The following is a 24,129-nucleotide window of genomic DNA, read 5'->3' on the forward strand; positions in this document are numbered from 1 at the left end:
ATTTTGAGACCGGAGGTTGCTGCTTGGTTTCAAGGTATGGTTTAGTTAGGGTTTTACACCGTAAATTAGGACACAACTTATGCAGAGCTGGTGCAACAAGCCACATGACCCTGTCATCTTAAAATTGTCAGTCTATGTCATCATGTACCCAAATTTGGTGACTTCAGTTCCTGTTTTCACTGTATTTTGTCACACCGAGAACAAACCCAAGTTTCTGTGTTCTTTATTTGTCATTGACAGGTCATTAATTTAATCTGCTAGAGAGAAAGACAACCACTTGCGGCATAAGGACTGCTGGAGGAGAAAGCTGTGAAACTGGATGGATCATTTGATATATAAAACTTGAGAGGGATTTAGAGGGATAAAGAGAGGGAATAAAATCGAATGCATCGCCTTCTCCAGACAGAACTGGATTGTAAACACACTGGGCTTGTGTGGCTGCTCTATTTTTGCATATTAAATATAATTTGAAGCACATTTCACCGTTGCAGCTTCAGCGCTTGGCAAACATGTACCATGGAGTGCCCGTCTTTGCCTTAAACACACACACAGGGAGATTATCACCTTGCTTACTGATATTATTAAATCAATTTGGAGCATCTGAGGCGTGATCTGGTTTCTGATGTCTGCCAGCTTGGCAGCATCAACATTTAAAAACAGCTCTTTTTAATGGGCTCCTCGCTGCTCTGTGGTACCTTCAGGTTTGGTTGTTGCACATCTGGCTCCGACATACAGTTAATGGCTGTGGGATTTCTGTGGTACCTTTACACCGTGTGGCATGACTCATATTGCTATAGCAACCGAAGCCATGTGGAATAGTTGTTGTTTCTGGCTGTGGGGTTGCCTGCAGTACTTCCAGGTTCTTCTGGGTTTTCATGAAATGCTCTACTGTACCATCCCAGCGTCTGCGCCTTCTGAACATGTTTGTGTTAATGTCGGTCGTTTTTAATTGTTAATTGAAATGTTTGCACAGCTTGTTATGCTTTTCACAGAAAATCACACGAAGAAGAGTGATACTTAAGTACACCTGAAAACGCTGAAAATGATTCCACTTACCTCCAGTAAATCCCTCCTTAGATTAAATACACATAGCTCAGTTCGCATAGATCTAAACCAGGTTTCATTTGTGATATCAGGTAGGGATGCACGATATTATCGGCACATTATCGGTATTGACTTTAAAATGAACTCTCCGATATCAACCAACACGCTGATATCCCTGATATAATTAACCCATAAAATAATGGGATGCTGCACACATGTTGGGCTCATGTTTTAAGTTAAATTTGAATTTAAGCAGCAGTCTGTAAGGTACATGTAGCTGACTAATTTTGCCACATTTACTGTCAAAGAGTAAACCATTTTATTAAATTTGGGTTTAATTGCTGTACAGTTGCACTTCTCACATGTTCCCTGTGAACAGAGGTTAGGTTTACTTACTATGTAAAATGTGAAATTGGCCAAATTTGCCCTGGTTGTTGGTTATTGTTATGATTGTCTCAGGGAGAGCATCATCCACGTTTGAAGTAGGATGTATCTGTCTGTATGAATTTTTCTTTGAAAGCAATTGTCATAGATAAATATGCAGTTTTAAGTATTAAGTATTTTTCTTATTTTGCACAAGAAATGAATATTACATAACAAATGTGATAAGAGTATCACCATAATACTGTGCGCTGATTCCAATACAGAAGAGAATTGATGATCTCTGCAATTAGGTATCGGTAATCGGCTAAATGAGTTGTAAAATATTGGCAAAAAATCCAATATCGTGCATCCCTAATACCATGCTGTAATTTCACACCACTGCAACAACCATAACTGTTAGCGCAGCAGAGATATACCATGTTGTTGTAGGAACTTCATCCTGCAGCCACAGCCTCCCAAGTCTCTTCCCCCTCAGTGATGTCTTCTTTAACCGAGGGCTCACGTCCTCAGACTTTGACTCCACTTATAACTCAAGAGGATAACCCCTCCAGTCATCGCAGAGGTTAGCATTTTGTCTGCTTTTCTGGAAGGCGCATTGTTCGGTCAAAATAGGCCTCGGATGCCCAGGGAGTTGTGTAATGGATGGTGGCATTACAGGGCTCATCTGATTGAGGGATTATTGCTGCTGTCCTGGCACCGGTGGGACCTGAGCCCCCTCCAGGCTGCCTGTTAATTACGTTTTCTACTTGTTTGGTGTGTAGCTGCAGCTGTCTGGGGAGCAGCGGCCGCCTCGCTTTGATGTCGCCGCCTCTTCCTGCTAGTGGAATATGAAAGCTGGAAGAGGAATCACAGCAGCAGTGGTCAAATCGGGGCACGGTGGCCGAGTTAGACAAGCTCAGAGTTGTTTTGGCAGAAGGCAGCAGTGAGCTTTAGCCTCTGAGTGTGGAGGACACTGGTCTGTTTGTGGAACTAGTATTTGTTTATGTTGTGTAATATTTAAGACGGACACTGTTCTGTCTTTTGCAGTAGTTGCAAGTCTGTAGACCTGTAACAGGTGGGTCACGCAGTCCAAGTCATCCCATCTGCATCAATGTGTCCTTGTCGGGCAGCAATACTCTGCCGAAACGCTTGAGGGCAGTATGGTCTCTCTGATAGTTTGCTCACCCTGCTACATTTTCAGTTTACATTTCCACAGCGATTCAGAGCATATTATGTTAATTTACAGTTGATATAAGTTGCTGTTTATCATACAGCAATGATTACAGGGAAGAATAGAGCAGAGACGTTGGAGTAGATTAGATATATGACATATGTACGGTGATGCTGGAAGTTTTATAAATGCAGGAAATACAGTGCCGTCCAAACGGACCAATCACAGGGCTTGCGATCTGCATCATGTTGCCTGGTAGTTACATTTTGGAGTTTGCATACACAGGCTGGAAATATTTGCCCAAGCACTACAATGTGTATTTGTTTTTAAATGTGTTTTTTTTTTTAAAGCTATGTTTTGGGGCATTTTTGCGTTTATTGAATAGGAAAGCTGGAGAGAGACAGGAAATGTGGGGAGTAGAGAGTGGGGGATGACATGCAGCAAGTGGTGGAGGCTGGTAGTCGAACCTGCGACTGCTGCGATGAGGACTACAATAGTCTTTGCTGACCGATAGGCCAACAGCGTCCTCTAAAGTCCCCTTTTTAAGAAATGTATATATTTTTTACACTGATTTTACAGTTGTTATTGTTCTGCAAAGCGAATGTACAGACTAAAGACCTGTACCTATACATACATATACGGGCGGCTGGGGCTCAGGGGGTGGAGTCGGTCTCTATCAATCGGAAGGTTGGTGGTTCTTGAGCGAGACACTGAACCCCAAATTGCTCCCTCTACCATCAGTGAGTGAATGGGTATCAATGGGTGAATGCGACAAGTAGTATGTAGAAGCGCTTTGGGTAGTCAGACTATAAAAGCCCTATATAAATTTAATTATTTACCATTTACATTGTTTCGTCTGAGTGGAATTACAGTAATCCTGCACTTTACCTTGTCAATATCATTTTGTATTCCTCAGTTAGTCAGATATTGTGATGCATTGTTGTAATATTGTCTTGCAGTATCATTATTGTTATCATGCTCCACGCATGTTGGATCATATTGCGAGTCACCCCGCGATTCCCACCCCTACTGGTATGATCCATACTGGATTTAAAGATTCAAAAAAAGGGTCTTTGTCAATGATTTATGATGAAGCAATAATATCCACTTTGACCTCAGGAGCAAACACACTGAGTTTTTGTTGTGCAATGTATACTTAAGTTTGTCCACAAAGAAGATTAACCTCAGTGCACCTTTAATAGTACGTCACTTTATGCTGGAAATATACAATAATAATAATAACTGTTGTTATTTTGAAGCTGCACCAGTTGCATTTGTTGTCACCACTCCAGCATGTCTACTGTGCTCCACTAAAGGCCGACTCCATCTGAAAGAATATACCTAGGTGAAAGAGTGAATAATTCATGTTGAGTAACATGTTGGAGCCCTCTGGCTGCATGCCCACTGGTAATTGGGACAACACCATTCTCTGTCTATTTTGCTCCATCTCTCTTGTTGCTACGCTACCAAAGGGGAACTTGAGTGGGCCTGGACAGTGTTTGGAATGAGAGTTGGACGGCCGCGCAGTCTTCATACCTGACACCACCCCCTCCGTCTCTCTTTGTGTTCTCAGCGAAATGTCTGTCCCTTTATCTCCCAGTGGAGGAGCAGATAATAGGAGTATGTATAGTTTATCATGACTCACTCTGGGGCTGCAGTGTGTTTGTTTTAGCCTTTATTCCCAACCTGCTTATAGCTCTGTCTCTTTTCTTCCCTTTTTATGCATACTGTATATTTCTATATGTTTACATAGTGTGCGTGGGCATGTGAGCAACATTCTCCGGCTCTTTCTACCTTGCTCTCGTAAAGCAAATGTGTGAGCCATTGGGAAATTATGATCTCCACACACAGTATTCTTCATCAGCCTGAGGACAAAACAAGATGGAATAAAAAAAACAACATAATTACTTCTTTGTTTCCTCAGCTCGCTTTACTTTTGAGACAGTCTCAATTGAAACATCAACACGATGTCTGTTAAACACCTCTATATGTTGGATGTAACTGGAATAAGTAATTTCTGGCTCTCTCTTCCTCTTCTGTAATTCACTACATGTGCAGCAGACAGGCTTTTAATATCGTAACTGCTTTATCAGGGTGCTCTCCATCAAGATGGTTGGCTGGGTCACTAATGGGAAGCACCACTGGGATCTCAGGGGGAGCCAAATAGATATAGACACTCCCATTAAGCAAGGGAGGAGAGGCTGGAGATAGTTACAGTCAGTGCTCGACATGGATTCAAAAAATGACCCAGCCATTGACATTGTCAGAGGGGGAAATCATGCCATGAGGAAAGATGGAAGGGGGCAGTGACTAACCAGAGCAGGCTGTTTGTGAGTTTGTGCGTCTGTTGAAACATATTTGCACATGGCTGCATCACCAAACAAACGCTCTACGTGCAGAACTTGAGTATATTTATAGGAATGAGACTGAGGAGACAGCAGACTGAAATAATAATCTCTCTTTTTGTTTCTGTTTTTCAGGAGTGAGCCCAGCCTCTCATCAGACCTCTTCCCTTTCATCGGGCTAAGATGAGTATAACCAGTGACGAAGTCAACTTCTTGGTCTACAGATACCTCCAAGAATCAGGTCAGTTCGTCTCATATGTACACACTCTGAGGAATTTAGGGATGCACCAATGTAGCAATCGAACACTGGAATTCACCGATGTTGGTCCTACTTGCAAACAGCGACTATCGGCAAATAATGTGCCAAGCATTGATGTCAGAAGCAGATGTTAAACTGTAGGTTTTCATTGGGCAGAAAAGTAAATTAGAATATCGTCAGCGTAAGAGTATTACACTGTCTCTGAAAAATATCGGCAAGTCGTGTGATTTGTTTTCGTGAAAAGAGAATATCGTCAGCGTAAGAGTATCGCGCCATCTCTGAAAAACATCTGCAAGTCGTGCGATTTGTTTTCGTGAAAAATAATATCGTCAACGTAGGAGTATGATACTGTCTCTGAAAAACATCGGCAAGCCGTGAGATTTTTTTTCGTGACATTTCAAGAGGAGCTAGCTAAAATGTGAACTCGACAAATCTAATAGCTCATTTAAAAACAGACACAAGTAACCAAACCATGAGAATTGACAACTATTTCAATCTCTTTTAACTAAGCTAGGGCTCAATTCACTCTTTTATTTGAGGTTATGCGTGATCAAACATCTCTTCTACACCTCCATAAAGATATATGATTCACAGCTTATTGTGTATGTGAAGAAAGAGGCTAATCATGCTATTAACTAGCATTTCATAAGATTTGGTCCACCGAATAAAATCCAATCTCCTTATTTGGACTCCTGAGACTGCTTCTGAAGCTATTTGGCAGAACCACAGTCACCAGTTGCCAACACAGATCAACATTGTCACTGGAGTGCTTTATTAAACCCTCAAATGTCACACTTGTTATGCCATTCTGCTTCAGTATTTGATTACTGTTTTGCAGCGTTTGGATCAGACAAGACTTTTCCTTTCAATATTTGTGTGATGTGTTCGTGTACATCCTGTGCTTGGCGCTCTCCCTGTAATACATGTGAATGTTGTTTTTGTTTTCAGGTTTCTCTCACTCAGCATTCACCTTTGGCATCGAGAGCCACATCAGCCAGAGCAACATCAACGGAACACTAGTGCCCCCTGCAGCCCTCATCTCCATCCTGCAGAAAGGGCTTCAGTATGTGGAGGCAGAAATCAGCATCAATGAGGTGAGGGCAGAGATCAGCTGTTCAGACTGTCCACTAATGATTTCTGCTGCTTTCAGATTTGCTAAGATTGTTTTTAAATTTCTGTCCTGCTTTTGGGAGAGAGAAACAGAATAATTTTTGTGTGTGTGTAATTGAGAATTATCACAGAATATAAAAGTCAGATCACCTCATCACACGTTCTGTCTCTGCAGGATGGCACAGTATTCGATGGCCGGCCGATCGAGTCGCTGTCGCTCATCGATGCGGTGATGCCAGATGTGGTGCAGACGCGGCAGCAGGCTTTCCGGGACAAGTTGGCCCAGCAGCAGGCGTCCTGTACCATGTTAGCTTCAACGTCTGGCAACCAGAACAACGCACCAAAGAATGGAGAAGCCACCATCAACGGGGAGGAGAACGGCACTCACGTCATGAGTGAGTTTATCTGACAATAAATAGGAGGATAGAGAAACATAGAAAGTAATAAGGAGATCACATGGTTATCAAAGGGGTGTAAATAAAGCAACAAGGAAGCACGTTAAAAATGAAGTCTGCCTTCCTATCAAGTTTTCAGACTTCCTGAATATATATATAGTTTTGAATTGTGCAAAAAATGTGAAAAATCTCAAAAAAGGTCAATCAATCTTTATTTGTATAGCCCCAAATCCCAACAAAGTTCTCTCAAGACACTTTTACAAACAGAGCAGGGCTAGACCGTACTCTGTTAAATTATTCACAAAGATCCAACATCAAGACAGGATAAGATCCAGTCCCCTCTTACTGACAGGACTCTCTTATCTCATCTTAATCCACCATGAGCATTGCACCTAGCAGTATTTATCTAATTGCAGCGGCAAGGCAAAACTTCCTTGAACAGGCAGAAACCTCGAGCAGAACTGGACTCATTTTAGACAGCCATCTGCCTCGACCGAGTTGGGGTTGGAAAGAGGAATAGTGGAGAATAAGAGAGAGAGAGTGATGATACTGAAAGGTGATTCCTTAGTTTCAAAGGTGAATGGACATTTCTGTTGTGATGACAGCTTTCCCTCCGTTTATAACCCAAATTATCGGGTCTATGGCTTAACTGTCTCATCACTGTCATATCTCTCTCTCTCTCTCTCTACCTCTACCTCTACCTCTCTATCTCTCTCTCTACCTCTCTATCTCTCTCTCTATCTCTTTATCTCTATCTCTTAATCCACTCTATCCCTCTTGCCACCCCAACTTGGTCGAGGCAGATGGCTGTCCAACATGAGTCTGGTTCTGTTTGAACTTTCTGCCTGTTTTAAAAGGACATTTTTCCTTGCTGTTGTAACGAGTTAAATACTGCGAAGTGTTCTGCTCATGGTGGATAAAGATGAGATAAGACTGGATCGTACCCTGTCTTGATGTTTGGTCTTTGTTAATAATTTAACATAGAGTACGGTCTAGACCTGCTATGTCTGTGAAAGCGTCTTGAGATAACGTTAGTTGTGATTTGGAGATATAATTTAAGTTTGAATGTGAAACAGCAACAAGAAGTAAAAGACATCGTAGAGATTGCTCCCCTTACACTTCGTTTTGGTTCTTTGGTAACTTAACAAAGCACCGGTTGTCACGCTACGACACCCACCAAATCATCAGTTCACTTTAGCAGACAGCTTGTGTTTTTGTTATTTTACAATGGATATGGTTCGCAGGTGTGTAACTCCCTCTGTGTGTGAAACAAGAGGGGTGTAGATAAGGTGGAGCTTCTAAAAAAGGGGAAGAGGAGTGGGCGTTTGTGTCAGCATATCCTCAAGGAATTTGATTCCAAGGTGTGGACTGCAGCAAGTAGAGTCGAGTGTGAGGAAGGTTTTACAATCTGAAGATACAGAGGAGATCACACATGCTAGAAATTATTGGAAGATATGCTGATTTTTAATATTTCCTAGCTAATGAGCTAAGATAAGATTTAGTAACAGTCAATTGTGATAGAGGTGTCATCAGTTGATTTGTGCTTGATGCAATCTTGCTATCAAGTGTGGGCACACGTGTTGATATGAGTCGATATGAGTGTTAATGCATTCATGAATATAGATGTATACTCACGCATGTGTCCACTCTCCTCAGATAACCACAGTGAGCCCATGGAGATGGACATAGACGTAGAGATACCAGCCAGTAAAGCCACAGTGCTCCGAGGCCATGAGTCTGAAGTCTTCATCTGCGCCTGGAACCCCGTCAGCGACCTGCTGGCCTCAGGGTGAGTCTCCTAAATTCATGCTGGACGAGTCGCACTACGCTGGAAGCACTCTTTGGCTTTTGTTTTGTAAGATAAATAACCTCATAAGAGACTTAGCTGACAGTGTGTAATCCAAAATTCTTTAATCCCTCCTCCTGTCTTTGTTTTCCCGTTCAGATCGGGAGACTCCACCGCCAGGATCTGGAACTTGAACGAGAATAATAACTCCAACTCCACCCAGCTGGTGCTGCGCCACTGTATCCGAGAAGGTGGCCAAGACGTCCCCAGCAACAAGGACGTCACCTCACTAGACTGGAATGTAGGTTCTTGATCTTTCATGCACATATTTCCTCTTCTTCTTTTACCAAACAGACTATCTGCAGACGGTGAAGTTACACTTTCTGTCTTTCTCTGTTCAACAGAGTGACGGGACTCTCCTGGCGACAGGCTCGTATGACGGATTTGCCAGGATATGGACAAAGGATGGTATGTCCTTGATCATCACGTTTATGTTATTCACACTCTGCATGAATCTGCAGCATTTTCCTAAAAGATGAATATTTCTTTATTCATTAGGAAACCTGGCGAGCACCTTGGGGCAGCACAAAGGACCCATATTTGCACTCAAGTGGAACAAGAAGGGGAACTCTATTCTGAGTGCTGGTGTAGATAAGGTGCGTCATGAAGGGACCTAATAATGGCTTTGTCTTTAAATGATCATGTCCTTTTTTGTAATTTTTCTCCTTTCACACATAAATACATAATACATATTAAATATTGTTAATATAAAGTAAAGCTTTCTGGCAAATACTTGAGATTTTTTTAAGCCCTCGATCATTTCGTTGCTGCTTTTGTTGCCTCCAAAAATGTTGCACTCATGTTTTGTTATACTCGATTTGATTTTTTAGACGACAATCATTTGGGACGCACACACAGGAGAGGCCAAGCAGCAGTTTCCTTTTCACTCAGGTAGAGCAAGTCCACTGTTTATCCACAGCAATAAAATATGATCATCTGAGATAATAATTAGTGTGATTCATGTTTCCTGCATCCACAGCTCCAGCACTCGATGTGGACTGGCAGAACAACACCACATTCGCCTCCTGCAGCACAGACATGTGCATCCACGTATGTCGCCTTGGCAGCGACCGGCCCCTGAAGACCTTCCAAGGCCACACGGTAAACAGCTTTCTTTGGGCTGTGCTGCTCTCCTCATCTCCTGCCAAGCTCAGTCTCTGGACTAATTTTATAACCAGTTTCTATTTGTTTTTATAGAATGAAGTTAACGCCATAAAGTGGGATCCATCAGGTATGCTGCTGGCCTCCTGCTCAGATGACATGACCTTGAAGGTAAGACTAAATGTCATACTCCCAAAACAGAACAACAAAACAACCTGGGTAATGATTTGTATCCAGTCTCAATTTCCTGTTTCCTCCACACACAGATCTGGAGTATGAAGCAGGAGTCCTGCGTCCACGACTTACAAGCTCATAGTAAAGAAATCTACACCATCAAGTGGAGCCCAACAGGCCCTGGCACAAGCAACCCCAACTCCAATATCATGCTCGCCAGGTACCACATCAAGTGTACTGAACATATGTCCATACATAATCTGTATTTACAGATTGTAGTCAGAGTAGTACAGACCAATCTTTCTGTTTATCTGAATTTTTTTCCACATCATATACAGAGGATCAATTTTAACAATTAAGGCAATTTGTGTTTTTCTAATAAAAGACAACAAAAATAAATAGACAGGTGAAGAAATCTGTTAATTAGAAAAAAAACAATAATAATGAGAATAATAATTATGCTAAATTAAAATAGAAAAAAAGAAAAATATAAAAAAATAATCTAAGAGGAGAAAAAAGAAAAAGACAACAATGAAACTACAAAAAAGGGTTAATATTTCAAAAAATAAATAAATGAATACAAAAGGTAAAAATAAGAACAACAAACAAATGGAAATGTACAAAGAATGAACACCACATGTAATAAATTAAAACTACATCCAGAATAACAGAAAATCATCCTCTCTGATACAGACCTGTATTCAGGAAAAACATTCTGTATGCAGAGCAAAAGTAGGCGGAACACAACAGTGCAACATCACCTCGGCGTCGTCTGTGCTACCCTGAAAACTATTAATTTATCTCTATAAATGGTTATCTGCATAAAATGTAACTAACAATGTCTTCACAGTAAAACATTTCTACTTTTGTGACATATATTCAGATGCTGTGTAACAAAAGCCAATCAGCACTTAAATTTCCGACTTGCTTGAATGCATCAGAAATGAAAGTTCCAATGTCTACTCGAATACAAGCATTTTATAAACTGTTTTCCTCTTCTTAAGAACAGACTAAGCTTTATTTTTAATCTGCATTATTACGTTATATTGGCAAACTCAAGATGAATTGCAAAAATTGTGTTTATGTTCCGGGTGCATACCACTAAAGTAAGCTGGAGTAAAGCCTCTGTTTAACTTACTATTTACAGTGAAACTGGAACTTACTAGAAACAGATGAACAGGCACTCCTCGTGGAATAGGAGGAACCTAGAAATGACTTTGCAGACATACCTGGAGGGGCAAATTTCCCCTCACTTAGTCTGGACACACATCGGCTTTATCACTTACTGCTGGCAACACCAGAGATTCCCAGACATAAGCTGACTTTTCCAGAGGCAAATATTGTCGTCAGACCTGTATGAGAAAAAAAAAACGTGTTTCCCTCAAGGCATAATCCCAGCTCCAGTTACTGCCGGTGGCCCCAGCCTTACACTCTGACCTATATGTTCATGCATGTGTAAATGCTCCAGCTTACATACCTCAGGAGTTTCCAGCCCATACTGACAACCAGCATACCTGCCTGTACTTCACATTGGAGATAAAGCTGACATTATTTCTACTGCTCTGGAAGAACTTAATAGTCTTATGCAAATGCCACTGTGGAACACTGTGTGTGTAATGCATTTTTAATTAACTTCAGTTTTCCACCGTCCATAATATCCTTCTGAATTTGCTTTCATTTGTTGCCCAGGGCACCCATAGGGGATGACTATTTATACCTTCTTGAAGAGGATGTGTTAATTGAAATCTTCCTTGATTCAAGTCTTCAACAAAGTTTCAATTTGTGGTGACTCACTTTCTTTGTTTTCCAACAAAGTGTCGATCATAAGTCATTTACACTTTGGTGAACTGGCAGAAATTAAAACACTGTTGAAAACAGATGCAGACTAGAAATGGGGCAGATTTCTATCCATCTATCTGTCTGTCTTTCTGTCTTCCTTTCTTCCTTCCTTGATGCAAAACGACCCAATTTGAAAGTTGATTCTTTATCTTATCTTCCTCTTCTAATCCATTCACTCCTTATTTCCATACCCACAGCGCCTCCTTCGACTCGACTGTTCGGCTTTGGGATGTTGAGCGTGGTGTCTGCATCCACACGCTGACTAAGCACCAGGAACCCGTGTACAGTGTGGCCTTCAGCCCCGATGGCAAGCACCTGGCCAGCGGCTCCTTTGACAAATGTGTCCACATTTGGAACACAACGGTAAGAATCTTATTTATACCGTTAAAATGTAACCGTAGAGGAGGTTTATTTTGATTCTAAATCTTGAGGGGGTTTGTTGTCTCTGCTCTTGTTTTCAGAGTGGAGCCTTGGTGCACAGCTACAGGGGCACTGGAGGTATTTTTGAGGTGTGCTGGAACAGCACTGGAGACAAAGTTGGAGCCAGTGCGTCAGACGGCTCGGTAAGCCACGACTGAGATTATGATGAGGCTATGATATTTACATCTTTGCAATCAATCAATAAATCTTTATTTGTATGGCGCCAAATCACAACAAACCTTATCTCAAGACGATCCAGTCCCCCCTTACTGACAGGACTCGATCTTATCTCATCTTAATCCACCATGAGCATTACACCTCGCAGTATTTAGCTAGTTACAGCGACAAGGGAAACTTCCTTTTAACAGGCAGAAACCTCGAACAGAACCAGACTCATGTTAGGCAGCCATCTCTTCGACCAACTAGGGGTTGGAGGGATAGAGGAGAATAAGAGAGAGAGATATGATAGTGATGAGACAGATAGTGATGAGACAGATAGTAGTAGTGGTAATAGCTAATGCCGCTGGAGTCCAGTTTGGCTGGAGTCTGAAACGTCCACAGGAACAGGACGTCTACGGCATCAACTCAGAGGAATCTCTGAGACAAGGGAGCTCAGGGACTCCAGAAAGGTCTATGGTTAGTCAAGTTAATGGGACAGGGAGACTTAAAGTAAGTGATTTGGGGGGGTGAGATAGGACCCCAGTGTGCCAGTTTCCCCGGCAGTCTAAGCCTGTATCAGCATAACTACGAGCTGGTCCAAGCCTGAGCCAGCTCTCACTATAAGCTTTTTTAAAAAAGGAAAGTTTGAAGCCTAATCTTAAAAGTAGAGAGGTGTCTGCCTCCCGGACCCTGACTGGTAGGTGATTCCAAAGGACAGGGGCCTGATAACTGAAGGTTCTACCTCCAATACAACTTACTTACTTCAGTGCCTACCATTGAAACAAACTGCTATAACCTATTGCTACAGCTAGTGCTGATTTTGCTGCTTGAATTGTATTATTAATGTTACCTGTTCCCCCTTCCAGGTGTGTGTTCTTGATCTGCGAAAATAGCTGCCTTGAGACTTTGATGATGATGAATCCTGGAATGTGCAGCAAATTGCCTTCTTCTACCATCAGCAAACTAAAACTGTCACTGCTCAAGAAGAGCTGGAAGGTGGAGTGAAACAAAAGTCCCCCCACACAGGAGAGAAACCAGACGACTGCAGCAGCTTCTGAGGAGCCAACACCATCTGACTTCAGTGCACCTTACACTTTGTTGATGCGTGTTTTATGAAACACCTCAGACCAGTTTCAGAGATCCCCAAGACTGGACTCAATCCAACTCCCTGGGTGCATCCACGTTTTAGAAGGTTTCTAATGAGGAAGTGCCGTGATCCCTCCGGGCTCTGGTCCAGCTGTTAACGGGTTGTAAGGGTGGAGACACACAGATGAGTTTTATATAAAGAGAGAAGTGTTAATGAGACACGTGTTTGGCTGTGAACGGCAGGAAAATATGACAGAACGGTTGTGCTTTTAGAATTAAATGTCACTTCATGTCCGGATAAACAAACTTTGAGGACGTGACGAGAGTGATGTTGATACCGAAGCACTGATTGTTTCCTGGCAGGGTGCTCGACTTCTTCTCAGTGGAGAATAGTTTGTTTCAAGAGTACTTTTTGCTCTGTTTTTGGTCTTTATTCCACAGATGGACTTGTGAAAGTCAAAATTGAATGTGCCGCTGAAAGGTGGTTCTTAGCTCACATTTAAGATCAGGTCAGTTAGAGGAAGTAAAAAAACTGCCAAGACACAGTCCTCACCTCTGCAAACGACCTGCTCGGGATTGAAAATCATCATTTGATGGACAGGATGTGAGAAGTGTGGTTTACAAAAAGAGAATTTTCTCCCTTTTTTGGATGTAAATTTCAGAATGTAAAGATATGTAAATTAGATTAATACACAGACTTATATACTGTGTATATGTTTATATACAGTATACTTTATCGCAATCCTGTAGGGGCTCATTAAAGGATAGAGCTGTCACATCTTTGCCGATAACACATGATGGGAACTCTTTTAGACCAACCGCATGTCTCATCAGCTTCTTTTAACACTTGTTTTCAGCTCGGCCCTTCATGCATAGATTTCAGTTTTGCTTTTGATTCTTTGGAAAAAATGGAAGATCTCATAAAACCAGCATTCAGTGCGAACAGGAGGGACAGCCATCACAGTCTGAAGAGCAGTGAAACATCTCCAGCTTTATTAGTGTTATCCCTGGATTATGGCACTTTCCTCTGATGAACAGTCTCCTGATTTTTTCAGTGCAAAGCAAAATGCCAGCTTTTTAAACAAAAGAGAGAAAAAAGAAAAGCCTGGATTGGTCTTAAGACCGGTCGTGTGGTGGGTGCCAGCTGATCAGATCTGGTCACATTTTAAACGCTTGTGTTGTGTTGTGAGCCGAGCTTTAACAGCGTGCAGAAAGTCTGCCTCCATCTACTTACTGGGATCCCATGTTTAAGATTTCAAACTGACTCTCCACCGCTTTGATTTCCATTTTTTTCCCTCCTGGTTTTTCCCTTTCAGCCAGCTTCTGCTTTAACAATGTGAAGTGCACTTTTCGTAACGGTGGATTCAGCAAATGTTCAGATTTTGCTGGAAGTGAAGGGCCAATATTTTTTTGTCTTTTTTTCTCCTCTTTTTTTTTCCATGTCACGTTTGGATGTTAATGGGTGATTCATTGTTTTCTGAATTATTATTTTTTTTTCATTCGAGAGCCATTATCGTCTGTGTCAGACTGAGAATTGGGCTGTGAGGTTTGTGGCCGTTGTCGGCATGCTGAGGAGCCCAGTGTAAAACAAGTGCTGTGACAGCTACTATCTCTCTCTTACCCTGATGCAGGGTTTGGTCACCTGTTTCCAAGACAAAACGTTGAAGTCATTCAGTGTCTCAAATAAATCACTCTATTTTGATATCAGAATCCATGCACGCTGTGTCTTCATTGTTTGTTTGTCTTTTTGCAAGAATAAGAAAGTCCCAGAAACAAGCATTAAGAAATATTTTTGATATTTAATATAGTATAAAATAAATGTGCAAAATACAAGATGGACAGTTGGAGTTACAGCAACTTACAAAAACACACACTAATGAGCTTATTGCTGTGCATTGGGAGCTTAATGTGCATAACACAACACTAGTGCATATCTAATCCAGTGAATCAGCCAGTAGGAACTTTCACCCTCAAACATCTGAGGCACTTTTAAAGGTCAGCCTGTGAGTTATTCTTAAGAAAATGTCACATTTGTTCTGTTGACTGATCGCAATAAGCTGCCGCACAGTCAATGGATGTGTAATTTAGCACGACACTGTACCACAGTGCAGACAGATTTAAAAAGCTTAAAAAGAAAATTAAGACTTTGAATCAAGAATTACACAGATTCTGTCTTAGCAGCTAGTGAAATCTCATGACCAATTAAAAAAATCCAGGGAAATCTCCCCCCATACAACAGAGGCTAAGAGGACACAATCTAAAAACAAGTTATTGTAAGAACAATGTCACACAGGAAAAAGCAGAGGGAGGCGGGCTGTTGATCCCCCTCAGCTAGTGCTTCACAGAGTTCTCCAAGGATTCCCCGTCTGCGTCTACATCCTCATAGTCTCGCAGCTCGCCGGAAATGTGGATTTCAACTGTACTAGACTCTGAACCTAGCAAGACAAAATAGGGGTAGATTACTGCACATGACACCACTGAGATGATCCCACTGTATTCAAACATCTCTTTATACATGTGCATTGACAAAATGTATTTTGGGAGTTCTAATGATAGACCTCCTGCAAAGGCAGTCGATAATTTAGGATGAATTCAACCTACTGTTTTTTAAAATTGAGCCATGCATTTTTCAAATCTGTCCCTGCATTCAACTGAAAAAAGTGAAGGCTATAAAAATGAATGAAAAAACAAAAATCCTTTAAAAGGTTTACTTTATTTTTTAAAAACTTGTCATTTCAGACACACTGACTGGTTACATTAAAAACTGAATTATAGCCTTTATACATGACCTCCATGATGCACAAACAAAAAAAAAACTGCATAAAATGGAATCCTCTGCTTTACAAAACCATCCCAAAATACATTTCAAAGTATCAGTTAGCATGTCCACAGCAGGCATTTGAAGTTGGAAGAGCAGAGGTTTCATGCTAATGATTCATGATGGCATGACCGATAAACAGAAACGGATACTAAGAATTCAGATGCCACAGATTTCATTATTTACGCCTTCTGTGATATCAAAATGCCTGCTGTGGAAAAGCCATGTCATCAATTAGTCAGTGTTATGAAAGAGTTAATCTGAACAAAAATGACACTTAATGATGTACAACTAGCTACCAACTAAAACTAATTAAATACTGCTAAAATTCATTGTTATACTGAGAGTTTATATCCCGCCACATTTCCTATCAGCAGTATGTTGAGAACAGTGCTAACTATAACGCAACAGAACACACTAACAAACTCCAGTCTCTAAAATGGTATTTAAATTGATCTATCACCTTTCTAATATAGCCAAAAAAAAAAAAAAAAATCCTTTATGAGTCTCCATTTCAAGAAGGTGATATATGACATAAGCTATAGCTGGTGAACCTGACAAACTCCCAACTGGGGGGAGAATTCACTAAGAATGGATTGCAGCCAATAGGAGCCCCACTATCCATCTAAAGGTCCAATTCACAAAGCATATTGCAGTTTCATTCAAGCCCAAAAAAGGCAAAAATAAATTCAGCTCTTCGCAGTTTGCTCTTGTTTTGCGCTGATTGTTGAAACAAGCTGTTAGCATCTCGACCCTGCTGTAAGTTAGCTGCACTGTGCGCTCCCATCCTGATGCTACTCAACTCTGTGAGATGGTGAGCTGGATCAGGAGGGAACACGTCATACCAGTTTATTTATTGTGGGGTCTGTTTATGACAGATGTTACACAAATTTCCCAGCTTTTATCCGGAGCAAGCAAGCAAAGAGCAACCAGTCAGAGAACTCCATCATTACGTCACTTCTTTGGGCGGAACAACAAAGGCCTTTTTGTGCTGATGTTATCTCCTTCATATTATAATAGTAATGTCAAAGTAATATTAACAGACTATACAGACAGGTGTATTCATTTTAGAGCATCCAAAGGTAGAATTGCTGTTGTGATCACTAGAAAATATAAGCATGATGTCCCTTATTATCAACAAGTCTCAACAGAAGGTAGAAATGTCACTCTGTGTGGCTGTTAGCTCTGGTGTTTAAAAAATGTGACCTTTTTTGCAATGAGGTTTTAGTTGCATGAAGAGGGGCTTAATTTGCCCCAAATGAATGAGGTGCATTGAGCTCTTTGCACATGCTTAGTGAATTAGACAATGTCTTTTTGGTCATTTGCAAAGTTTTAGCGGGCGCAAAAGCTACATAATCCATTTGTGAATCAGGCCCTCAGTGTAATTTGCCAGGATTCATCTTTATACTATTCATATACAAAAATAAACTTAAAGCTTATGTGGTGAGTTGGAACCCAAGCAGCACCTTCAACTGGAGAAGTTTGCTCTTGTTTTGCGCTGATAGTTGAATTAAGCTGTTAGCACCTCAACTCTCCCAGTAAGTTAGCTGCGCTGCATGCTTTCATCCTGATGCTACTCAAATCTGTCCACATGCAGAGATTGTTTATGACTGATGTGACACAAATTATTTTTATATCCGGCTTACTCCCCAGAGCAAGCTAGCAAAGGCTAGCCAGTCAAATAACTATCATTCTGTCACTTCTTTGTGCATAATGGAACAGCCCAGTTTCTAGTGCATTGAGCCCTTCATGCATGCTTTGTGAATCAGGTGATATTACATTGGCAAAAGCCACATAATCCTTCAGTGAATTAGGCCCTCAGTGTATTTTTGCCAGGTTCATCTTTATACTAGTCATATACAAAAATAAACTTAAAGCTTGTGTGGTAAATTGGCACCCAAGCAGCACCATCAACTGGAGGGGTCACCAAGTTCTCTCAGTCCCAAGTTGTAAAGTTAAAAAAGCATGTCCTGCTACTGTGGACAAAAAACTGCATAACTTTCTGTTTAGTGTAATTTCACACTGCTGTGATATTCAGGAAACCATCAAAACAGACATTTCTGCAGAGTGTAACTGCATGTTATGCATCATTACTTCATTCAGCACCATTCAAACTAACCACAGCTAGCTTCACTTTGTGCAGGTCAGTGTCTTCAGAGCTTTGGTACGTTACTAATTCAATCACACAGTAATATAAAAAATCATCTCAACTTAAAAAAACAAACATGTCTTTGGACAATCAGAGCATATTCCTCAGTGTATAACAAGTCATAATGGTTTCATCTTAAGATGCAGTCCAGTACTGTCAGCTTTAGAGCGTCACCAGCCCTGATAAACAGGCGAGCTGTTGCTGCCACTGTAAGCTGGATTACCTTCTGAGAGGACACTGATGGCGTCTGAGTTGTGCTGTCCGTTACCCATGAGGCTTTTCTTGGCTTCCTGGATGTGACTCTGGTAGAGCAGAGTGGTCCCCACCATGGGGTTGTGGCCGGCCGCGTTGGGAGCTGAAGTAGAAACCGAGTCCCAGGCGAGCTCCCTCCTCCTCTGCAGGCTGAGGTCCACGTCAAAGCCTGTCCAGCCGTGGAAGGCCAGGGTGTTGAGGAAAGCTTGCATGGGATTCAAGATGCCCTGGAGGAGTGAGAACACAGAAGATTTAAGGAGTTGGACAGTGATTAAACTAGAGTCCTTGTTTCTTTTCTTTCTTTTTGACCCACCATGATGAACCATGTGATGAGGGCTGCATTTCTGATATTCCTGAAACCGTTGTCATTGATGTCTGCTTGCACCTCCAGATAGAAGAGGAGGCACTCATTGATGATGTTTGGAATCCAGCTGAAACATCAGAGCAGAAAAAAAAATCAGTAAGCTTCACATTGCACTTTTTTTTTCACCCCTATAAAAAAGGTACTAAAAGTAAAAAAGACGAAAATATCTAAACAAACAAAAAAACTACAGCCTATAAATCCTCTCTGAAGGAAACAATCACTCATTCATTGACCTGTATTGAAGACTTGAACACATGAGTTTTCATGAGTTTGTCTTGTGAGAGTCACATTACTGCAAAAATTACATCACAGCATGGGTGACTGTAAAAAATGTTAAACACCCAAACTATTTTCACACTGGGAAAACACATTTTAGAGAGCTAGGCTGATGTTTGAGCCCACAGCCAAACTACACATCACTACACATCACTATACATCTCAGCGATGATCAAATCAGCTGTATTATGTTCTCATTGATTTTCTTATAGTACTAAAATATGACATCAGGCTCTGCTTTTTGAAATCTATCCTGAGAAGATCCAAGAGTAGTACTTTAAAACTACAATTCCTACAATTCCCATCCTTGTGGTTTTGATTCCTGCTGAGTGTGCACTATCAGCACTATATGCACCACGTGACACTATACTATGGCTATACTTCTGGTTAGATGCAAAACTGCATTTTGTTGTCCGTGTAATCAATGCAACTGAATTTACTCTCATTTTCATATCTTAATAACTAATGTAGCAAAAAGTTTATGACATTAAAACCTTATTTTTTATGCAGACATCAACTTTAAAGCATCAAAGCCCACCAGTTCTTCAAACACTGATTTAAAAATTGGCAACAAAAAAGTCCAGACTGCTTTATTTTGAAGTTAAGGTGCTAAAAAAACACAAATACTTAATGTCCTTCAAAAAGCAGCACAGTAATCTTGTTTCATGGCAGAATGAGTGCTACATCATTTCTTGGCTGCATGCAGTCTCTTCCTGGAGTTAAGTTGTCACTGCTAAGTTGGCAGAAAACTATTCTGCTCCTGGCTAAGAGATAAGTCTGGGATAAAGCTTACCGTAAAACCACAAAATGTTGTTTAAATGCTTTGGTTAAGTTATGATTTTAATAATGAGGTTATTATTAAGCTTAAGAAGTCCTGGTTGAGGGATTTTGTTTATTTTGGAAGAAGCTAAACTAGATGTTCCTCTGTTTCTTGCCTTATGCTAAGCTAACCTAACATGAAAATGGTTTTAATTTTCTCATATAGCTCTTTAAAATAAACCACATAAGGCGGCTTCCCAAAGTGTAAAATCATACTTTAAAGTGCACCCCTTTGTTAAAAATAGTAGTGACGTACCAAATAAAGAACACCAGCATTATCTTAAAGAAGCGTATCGTGATCTCATTGGCCAGCCGTCTCTCGTTCTCTGTGTAGATTCCTTGTCGTCCTTTTAGTAAAGATGTCACTAGATTTGAAGGTGAGAGAGATTTGGTTATTTTAGCCTACGTGCATGTGTCATAAAATAATTCCCACAGAGATTAGAGGGGCAGGCACTGACCTGCAGATATGGTGCGGTTAAAGAAGATAGGGTTGGCTACGAGGACCAGCACCATGGGGGCGTATGTGGTGACATAGTGAGGGATGGCGTGCTCGAGACCTTGTTCACAACTGAAGAAGAAAATTAGAAGACACACTGAAATTAGAAAAGGACATCACAGCGAAAAGTGTTTTTCACACATCACTTTCTGATGATTCGGCTCCTTGTTTTATCTCCTGAAGAGCTGAGCAGATTCTAAAAGAGGCTGCTGGTCTGTGTATCTATCTACAGGGACACTGAACAGGGACTCTTACTCTGAGATGGATGGGTAGTAGAGCATGGCCACTCCTTCGACACACAGCAGCACAGCCAGACCCCACGTAATCATGTGGTAGAGGATAATGGTGCTGATGGGGAAAAGAAACAAGTCATGAGACTGAGCCCACAACACATGCTGCTGCAGCTCAGTATCTTAGAGGGTGTGGAGGGACACACATTGTGAGCCCTTTGAAATACAAAAAAAGGTTTAAAAAATGAGACTTAGAAATAAATTTTGGACCATTTGGTGAAGCAAAATTTAATGCTCTCTTTACATTAAATTCCAACCAGTTTGAGGCTATTTTCTGCGGGAGCCCTAATTAGACGTTTGTCCATACATTTTATTTACTGTGTTTTCCAGTAAAGAGATCTTAACTTCATGTCAGATGATCAAAAATCATACTCCCAGAGTTGCAAAGGTATAAATCAAACATTGAATTGGGCTTAACTTACCTCAATAACATGGACAACAGCAGCACGTTAATTACTTATCACTTGAAAACTGAGTGAATAAAATGTATGGACCCATGTCCACTTAGGGCTTCCATAGTTTGCAAATGAAGCAGTGAAAAAAACTAATAAATGAACATTAGATTCACATTAATTGTAACAGTGCATGACATATTTACGGCTCACTTTAAAGGTGTATGCTTTGGGTCCTTAACTGGAGATCTCTGAGTGTCAATGGATTGTTTTAAAAAAGAGAGTGACGTTCAAAGCACCTGATTCCTGCAGATGTTTTAACCACCAGGAAGACGTCGACAGCATAGCAAAAGGTCCACCAAAAAGAAGCACTGAAAAATAACTGGATCCACAGCTGTAACACAAAAATTTAATTTGGTCATTAATATGATAAATGCAATCGTGACTAGCAACTGAACCTTGTTTTGAAGTGAATCTTTTAACCAAGGAATCAGGATTTTCTGGAATCATGCATACTGTAAACAACACTGTGTTTGTTTCCCTGTATGGTCAGCTTAAGGTCACCTGTTGCCTGTAAATCCACTCTTAAAACATACATGGTATGTGTTTGCTCACAAAAAGGCTTATTGTGTAACAAGGTGAAAAGAGCATCATATGTACCGCACTGCCCACACAGAAGACCTCTGGCCAGACATCAGTGTTGTTTGTGATGGAGATTTCTTTAATGATGTTTGGAAGGCCCAGCCAGACAGACGACCTCACAATGATGCCTGCAAGAGGAAAACAACACATGGTTTTTTAATGAGTGGATGAGAGGAAAAATAGAAACATAATTGGAGAAAAAAAGGGGATGTGAAGTTAAATAAAAAAACTATATGAAGTGTGTTGTTCATCAGATTCAGTCACTGGGTCATACAGTCGCAGCTTGATACTGTCGAGATAAAAACTGCCTGCAGGTGTGTTATTTAAGAGTGCTTCAACTTTTTAACCTCATTATGACATGGAATAAAATGTTAGCCTTCACACAATTCTAATACACTATAGACTAAATGCATATACAGTCAAGTGCAGATGCTAAGTGACAAAGAATGTCTGATACAGTGAAACAAAATATATATTTGTAGTATTATTATTTTTAATGCTTTTGAAGGGGGGGGGGGGCAATATATATTTTGTATTAGTATCATTATTCATAGAAAATGATTAAAGTTAGATTAAAGTCAGAATGTTAGAATAAAAACTTCAAAATTCTGAGAAAAAAAGTCAAAATTCTGACTTTAATCACAGAATAATCACACTAATAAAAAATATATATTGGCCCTTTTTTTAAAGTGGCCCTAATCCTCTTCTCTAGAAAAGGAATGCTTCAGACAAACCGAGACCAAAATGTTAGCTGTTATTGTGAATCATGCTGTTCCTCACGTGAGAAGTTCATGATTCATATTTGGTCTTGTAATATGCAGCGTCATGGCTGAAGACCTTGAACGCATCTTTTTGAACAAACTTCATGAACACATTTTAAAGTGTGTTTTCGATTCCCTACTGTTAAAACATGATTTAAAATAAGTTAATATCTACCTCAAACCCTTGTATGATGAATTTACGCCAGACAATGTCCTTTATTAAAAAGTTAAATGACATTTTTCACAGCTGTACAACTCTTATTGTGTTCTCTCATTTATCAAGCAGGCTAAAAAGAAGTAGTGGTTTTCTCCTCACCTGCACATCCCAGTATGTCACATATACTGACGATGAGGAGGATCCGGGAGGACGAGGCGGGCCTGGGTAGAGGATACTGTCCAAGTCTTCTGTATCCTTTACGTTTTGGTAGAATTTGTAAAATAGCGAAAATAAAGCTGAGGCTCGCGCTACCCAGACTCAAAGCTCCGAACAAGGTGGGCTGAAAAGTGACCACAAACTCGGACGCTGCGTCTCTGTTCGGGCAGCAGAAAGTCTCCAGCCGCGGGGATGCCATGACAGACTGGAGACAGAGAGAAGGAAAAGAAAAGGAGAAAGGAAAAGGAAGGGGAAGAAAGAAGTGGGCTACGGTGTCAGGGAGAAGAAGAAAAAAAAGAAACAGACAAGTTGAAAAGAGAGGAAATGATTGGACCCAACTCCGTGAGAAATCACGGGGCTGAATCATCATGTGCTTCCATTTAATCCCTGCAGTTGTAGATTAACTGAACCACAATGCAAGAAAGCCACAAAGCACTGTGGTGTGATGGAGTGAGAGTCTGGATTTATGTGCATTCAGCATGCTACTGTTTGTTGATTAATGTATACTATATAACAACATGAGTATTGCATCTCATTTTATTTCTTTTATTTCTATTATTATAACTAACAAAAACAAGAAAAACAATTATTTAAAATCACACATTATCCATAAAACAAAGATGCAATAGCAGCCAATTATAAAAATCAAGAATGAAAATGAAAAATAAACAAAGTATCTGAGCAAATAAACAAAGAGTAGCATTAAACTACAAAATAATGGGAAAAAAAACAAAATTGTCACAAACACATGGTACCAAAATATATTAAAACAAAGACTTTCAGAACTGTGATTAAATAATAACGTCTATGAGAAATTCATCAGCATTTGTTTAAGTGACTTTTTAAAAGTCACTTTAGGATTTACATATCATTAATATATTAGATGTTTAAAACATATATATTTACTGATTCACTAATAATAACATAAAGTAAGTTGATCAAATAAAATGAAAAGAAGGACCCTGAACTGCACACTTATTACACATTAATCAGAATATTATGTATGTTGCATTCAACTCTGGAAGTGTGGACATGTGATACAGAAACACAACTTATCAATAATTAATCACCTTGGCTGAAATGCACTACATGTCAATTGATGTTGTTGCTGCATGTGATTCTCTTTTTATGTTAATTACTCCTTACTCCCTACTTATGTTTTGTGCAAATATCTAAATGTGTGCA

At 40.4% G+C, this 24,129-nt stretch overlaps 2 protein-coding genes across 2 annotated transcripts in view; one reads left to right on the plus strand and one right to left on the minus strand.

Annotated features, from left to right (window-relative positions):
- tbl1x (transducin beta like 1 X-linked) overlaps window positions 1-15,022 on the plus strand; it is a 29,523-nt gene extending 14,501 nt beyond the window's left edge. The window contains exons 2-15 of the mRNA XM_034693672.1: window positions 5,059-5,164; window positions 6,131-6,276; window positions 6,468-6,687; window positions 8,344-8,476; window positions 8,633-8,774; window positions 8,878-8,941; window positions 9,032-9,129; window positions 9,364-9,424; window positions 9,513-9,634; window positions 9,731-9,805; window positions 9,901-10,028; window positions 11,845-12,010; window positions 12,109-12,210; window positions 13,093-15,022. Coding sequence (XP_034549563.1) covers window positions 5,107-5,164; window positions 6,131-6,276; window positions 6,468-6,687; window positions 8,344-8,476; window positions 8,633-8,774; window positions 8,878-8,941; window positions 9,032-9,129; window positions 9,364-9,424; window positions 9,513-9,634; window positions 9,731-9,805; window positions 9,901-10,028; window positions 11,845-12,010; window positions 12,109-12,210; window positions 13,093-13,119 — 1,542 coding nt within the window. The 5' untranslated portion in view covers window positions 5,059-5,106 and the 3' untranslated portion in view covers window positions 13,120-15,022. The remainder of the gene's footprint in view (window positions 1-5,058; window positions 5,165-6,130; window positions 6,277-6,467; window positions 6,688-8,343; window positions 8,477-8,632; window positions 8,775-8,877; window positions 8,942-9,031; window positions 9,130-9,363; window positions 9,425-9,512; window positions 9,635-9,730; window positions 9,806-9,900; window positions 10,029-11,844; window positions 12,011-12,108; window positions 12,211-13,092) is intronic.
- A 69-nt stretch (window positions 15,023-15,091) lies between these two features.
- Window positions 15,092-23,330, minus strand: gpr143 (G protein-coupled receptor 143). Its single transcript, XM_034693303.1, has 9 exons — window positions 22,888-23,330; window positions 21,829-21,938; window positions 21,468-21,562; window positions 20,742-20,834; window positions 20,449-20,558; window positions 20,247-20,355; window positions 18,845-18,962; window positions 18,503-18,758; window positions 15,092-15,747 (listed from the first exon to the last, which is right to left on the minus strand). Exons 1-9 carry the CDS (start codon window positions 23,312-23,314, stop codon window positions 15,644-15,646), a joined length of 1,422 nt encoding a protein of 473 aa, XP_034549194.1. The 5' UTR covers window positions 23,315-23,330; the 3' UTR covers window positions 15,092-15,643.
- Between the last annotated feature and the right edge of the window lie 799 nt (window positions 23,331-24,129).

Source organism: Notolabrus celidotus, chromosome 10 (assembly GCF_009762535.1).
Source record: "Notolabrus celidotus isolate fNotCel1 chromosome 10, fNotCel1.pri, whole genome shotgun sequence".
Classification (NCBI taxonomy): Eukaryota; Metazoa; Chordata; class Actinopteri; order Labriformes; family Labridae; genus Notolabrus; species Notolabrus celidotus.